The 4,854-nt window shown below is 35.3% G+C and overlaps 1 protein-coding gene across 1 annotated transcript; it reads right to left on the bottom strand.

Moving 5' to 3' along the window:
- Positions 1 to 1,731: 1,731 nt before the first annotated feature.
- Positions 1,732 to 4,494, bottom strand: LOC112504149 (F-box protein SKIP19-like). The gene is made up of 3 exons (XM_025108100.1): positions 4,214 to 4,494; positions 3,330 to 3,418; positions 1,732 to 2,300 (listed from the first exon to the last, which is right to left on the bottom strand). Exons 1-3 carry the CDS (start codon positions 4,492 to 4,494, stop codon positions 1,732 to 1,734), a joined length of 939 nt encoding a protein of 312 aa, XP_024963868.1.
- Positions 4,495 to 4,854: the final 360 nt, after the last annotated feature.

A 4,854-nucleotide genomic window follows, 5' to 3' on the forward strand; every position in this document is an offset into this window, starting at 1 on the left:
ATTATAAAATTCATGGTTTCTTAACCATGAAGGTATAAGTTTTTGAACATAATAATGTTTCCACCAGAATAACTTATCACAAATATGCCCCACCTTATGTATGCTTCACTCCACATGCATACATGTATAAATCATATATGTCATGCCATCTTTTCACATATATGCATGCACAATATCATGTTCACATATATAGTTCATGCATTTCTACTTAGATATGCATATTTCACGTAATCCACATAATAAACATGTAAAAATTACCTCAACCTAGGTTGTCTCAAACCTGGTTATAACAAGCTGGACAAGTAAAAAGCAAAATTTGATGTCCACATCAACTACTGAAGCTGAGTATGTTACCGCTGGAAGCTGCTATGCCCAAGTCCTTTGGATGAAAACCAGCGTAAAGACTATGATCTTCAGTTTTCTAATATTCCTATCTATTGCGATAGCATCAGTGCTATTGCCATTGCAAACAATCATGTTCTTCACTCCAAGACCAAACATATTGAGATTCGATATCATTTTATCCGAGATCATGTTATGAATGGTAATATTGAAATTCACTTTATTCCAACTGATTACCAACTCGCTGACCTTTTGACAAAGCCTTTTGATGAGACAAGATTCGTCATCTTGATCAGCGAACTTGGAATGCTAAACACTGATGATTAATTTCCTTCAACTATAAGCATTACTCGGTAAGTGAAATGATTCAGTGTTCTTATTCTATCACTGAACTCTTGAGTAAATATATCTTCTCTTTATAAGGTTGTATACTTATTTTCTCTCTCTCCAACTTAAAACTATCATTGAATTTTTCATACTCAGTGATCAAAACATTTTAAAAGATTGTTTCAGTGTTCTTATTCTATCGCTAAGCTTTTTAAAACAAGTATATCTCTCTAAGATATACTTATCTTCTTAAAACAAAAATTATCACTGAACCTTTCCTTATTCAGTGATTCAAATGTTTTAAAAGATTGTTTCAGTGTTTATTTCATCACTGAACCATTTATAGAAATATATCTCTCTAAGATATATTTTTATTTTCTTAAAACAAAACCATCACTGAAGCTTTTCTCTTTCAGTGATCAATGTTTTAAAAGATATACTTTTCTTCAGTGATTTTTCTTATCAATAAGAATGAAAAGGTTGGCAAGATGAGAAGATATCTCAACCGTCACATGAGAAATGAGATTAAAAAGGCAGTTACAACTACCTTTTTGAACAAAAAAAAAATCCACCATATGTTTAATTGAAAATCAGCAAAATATAACTAAAATTGGAGCCAAAAAAATTATGCCATAAAAACAAGCATTTTATTATAGTTAACTTGGCATCTATATTGTTGTGTTTTTTTCATTCTTTTTTTTTCTCACATTCTCAACATTCTTATCATTCTCATTTGAACTGGCACCTATGTATGCATATATGATATGTATATGAAGGCAAGCCCACAAAGCGAAATAACGATAGAAGTTGTACACTTGCTCTAGATTTCTATCTGGCTTTAAGGAACCAGAAGAAGCCTATCTTAAACCAATTCATGATAAATACACAATATATATCAACACCAAAGCTCCAGACCAACTAACCCATGGTCGCACCGGGCTGCAAACGAACCTACAACAAACCATTAAGAAAAGTGTAAGTAATAATAACGTTAAAATGTTGTGTACCCAATAACTGATTCAAGTTATCAAGAAACCTGTCATGTTTAGCAGATAACTTCGATCATAGGAAATAGTAATCACTGTCTTCTTCTGCAGAAATTGCGCTGCTACCAGAGAATTCATAGTCTTCATAATCAGATAAATCCATAGCAGAGGAGTCACAGTCTTTGTAATCATATAAATCTATATCAGAGAATTCATACTTATCTATTGGGAGGTTATATAACATAAACTTGAAATCTTTGATCCGCTCTATGCACATCTCTTCTAAATTCCCGTCAAGAAGAAGGTAAAAACAGCCACAAATGTCAAAAGATTCAAGGTGAGGGCAGCCATGAAGAATGGGATGGAGACAATCATCGGGTATTGCGCAACCAAACAGCTGCAAATGGTGTAATGCCGCCATATTATTCGCAATGGCAAGGGCATCAGCACCATATTCTATGTAATGTGTCTTCTTCATGAAGGACTTCAGCTGAGGGCAACTTCGTCCAATAACTTCGATGTCGTCTGAATGGATAGAAATGTTGACAAGGTGAAGTGTCTCCAAATGTGGCAGCCTTTTGAGCACTTGAGTCAACCCTCTTGTCATAATGTTGTCGCAGTTCGTAAAAAGCGAAGACTGTTCAGCTTACTTGAGCTGTGCACAAATTACAACTCAGAGCCATAAAAAATAGCAACAGATTTTCAATATTGTACAACTTATAAAACCAAAAGAAAAACTTGCCAACATATAAAAGCAACTCAAAATGCTGTGAAAGTAAATCATACCCCATATATTATGCTCGATATTTAAGGGCCAACCAACTAACAACCCATGTTAAAAAGCTTTCAAAATTTGAGCTTAGTTTTAACTGTCACCAAGAGAATGCACATATAACAAGCCCCCGTGGCTTTAGGTAGCAGATAAGAAGGTGGGCCATCTTTGTAAAATGAATGGGAGACCCGGGTTCGAATCCAGGCACCACTCTCCTTCCCCTAGGACACACGATATATCTCCCCCATAAAAGCTGTGGGACCAGTACGATGGAGGGCGCTCCAGAGGTTGGTGTTACACATTTTTTTTTTTGCAAAATAACACACATTAGAAGCAAGCATATGGTAAAATGACTTTAAGATGAAAACTTAACAGACAGAGACCATTTAAAAGGATATATATATATATATATATATATCCATTTCAGAAACAAGCGTGCATTATTAAATCCAAGCAGAGGTGACAATGGACTCTTTTATGGCATGTCTTCGTTTCTAATCCAACCATGTATACCAAGGTTTGTATTTATAATAAGCTAATATTTTGGTACATGACGGCCTTAAGCATTCCCGAAAGCATGACCTCTGCTAGGAGCTCTTGGAGACGCAAATTAAGATAGAAGGCTATAGGGAGGGATCTGTAGCATGAATGGGAGGACAGAAGTTTGGAGAAGAGAATAGAGGTTGAGACAGGGATAGAGGAGTGTGGTGGCAGTTTAGGTTAATAGGGTCTTACGTCTAATAAAAGGTTGCCTAAGTTTTTCTTGGCTCTTTCCATCCTCGTCTACTATTGTATTTACTGGTGTGATGTGCATGCTCTTAGCTTTTCTTCTTGTATAGACTACTAGTAGGTGTCAGCACCGCACTTATGTTTTTCTTATTTGTTTAGCTTATTTCCCTTACATCTATCATTGATGCATTCTCTATTAATTGCCACTCCTTGATTCTTTGCATACACCTCAACAAAGTGAAAATCAATGATTGCTTCCATGCTTTTAACAATTCAACGAACGACGACTTTAAGATTATAACTTTTTAAGCTCACGAGATTGCTATTGATATATGCTTATGTTATCTATTGTTATCTACTTCTGCTTCTATTGGCTATTTTTATTTGCATTTGTTGTCTTCATGATTGTTTTTGCTTCTATTGCTATTGTAATTTGCAAGCCTTATGGTGTTTTCTACTTGGGTCACAACAAGATCATCTTTTCTCCTACATTCCCTCTAATCCTTATATTCCTTCTTGCCTGAAAAACCTTAATCTCATCATTCTTCCCCACTGACTTTCATGATTACTTATTTCGCATGAGTTCTAATTTTGTATCAAAATAATGTCAATTTCTTGTTAATCACTAAAGAAATTCCCATCTTTTGAAGCAATTATCAACCATAGTAGATGGTCCAACTCATACCTATATTTTGGATTTATTGAAGACTCTTTTTTTGTATACACCCCGTGCCTATTCTTATGGTCAAGATAAGACTTCATTATTTCAACTAGTCAGTTCCTCACTCTTAGGGTGAGCAATGTAATGAGGGTTCTTCTTCTTTTCATGTAATAGGCCATATATAGCTGAATGAAAATAGAGAAAACAAGTTGTCTACTTCATACACTTCATCTCAAGAGTGTATGTGTGTGTGTTCAATTTCTATTATACTCCCTATTTTCTTAATTCTAGACGAAATTTGTAACAAAATCCATGCTCCATAAACTTCGATTTTGGCAAAACTGTAATTGATGGTGCGTATGTGTACAGCATGAGTATGAAACTGAAGAAACCTACCATCGTGAAATGTATTCAAAGAGATCGTCGGTGCCAAAGCACCCGATACTAATATCGATCAATTCCCAACAGCTTCGAAGTACTGCCTGCCTAGCCAGATTATCGATATCGTGATCCACATCCCAAGCATCAAATTCAAAGGACTGGTGCAGATCGATTACCTTCCACATTGGAGGATCCTTGCAAATCTTCCGCCATGTTGTGCATACTTTCTGTGCGCTGATGAGTATTTCTACAGCGCCTAATCTTTGAAGTATCATTCTGATGATTTCATGACGCATTTACAGCCAATTTGGTGTAACACCCCCAAATACCACATTTGCATATAACACAAATTTCATTACATATAAACATAGTTTAAATCACAAGGTCCCACTAGTACAAGGATTCTTATATGTACAAAATCTACATATGAAAAATTTCAAAACAAATCCTGTACTAACACATGTAATACAACATGTATCTTCAAAATAAGCAATCTTACATAGATCTTCAAAAGCATATAACAGGTTAGGAAAATAGTCACGTTTCCCCTTTCCCCTTATTATCCCTGGACCCCGCCATTCCTGCATTGCATAATTTTAAAACAGAAAATGAGGGTTACATCAAAAGGGTCTAGTGAGTGAATTCCTTCTTTGCAA

The sequence above is a fragment of the Cynara cardunculus genome, unplaced genomic scaffold, assembly GCF_001531365.2.
Source record: "Cynara cardunculus var. scolymus isolate 2C unplaced genomic scaffold, CcrdV1 Un_Scaffold_4774, whole genome shotgun sequence".
Lineage (NCBI taxonomy): Eukaryota > Viridiplantae > Streptophyta > Magnoliopsida > Asterales > Asteraceae > Cynara > Cynara cardunculus.

Coding starts and splice junctions, on each gene's coding strand:
- LOC112504149 (XM_025108100.1), bottom strand. CDS start 4,494: ATGCGTCATGAAATCATCAGAATGATACTTCAAAGATTAGGCGCTGTA. Junction 3,419..4,213: donor TTTGAATACATTTCACGATG/GTAGGTTTCTTC, acceptor AATTGTTAAAAG/CATGGAAGCAATCATTGATT. Junction 2,301..3,329: donor AGAATGCATCAATGATAGAT/GTAAGGGAAATA, acceptor AGCTCAAGTAAG/CTGAACAGTCTTCGCTTTTT.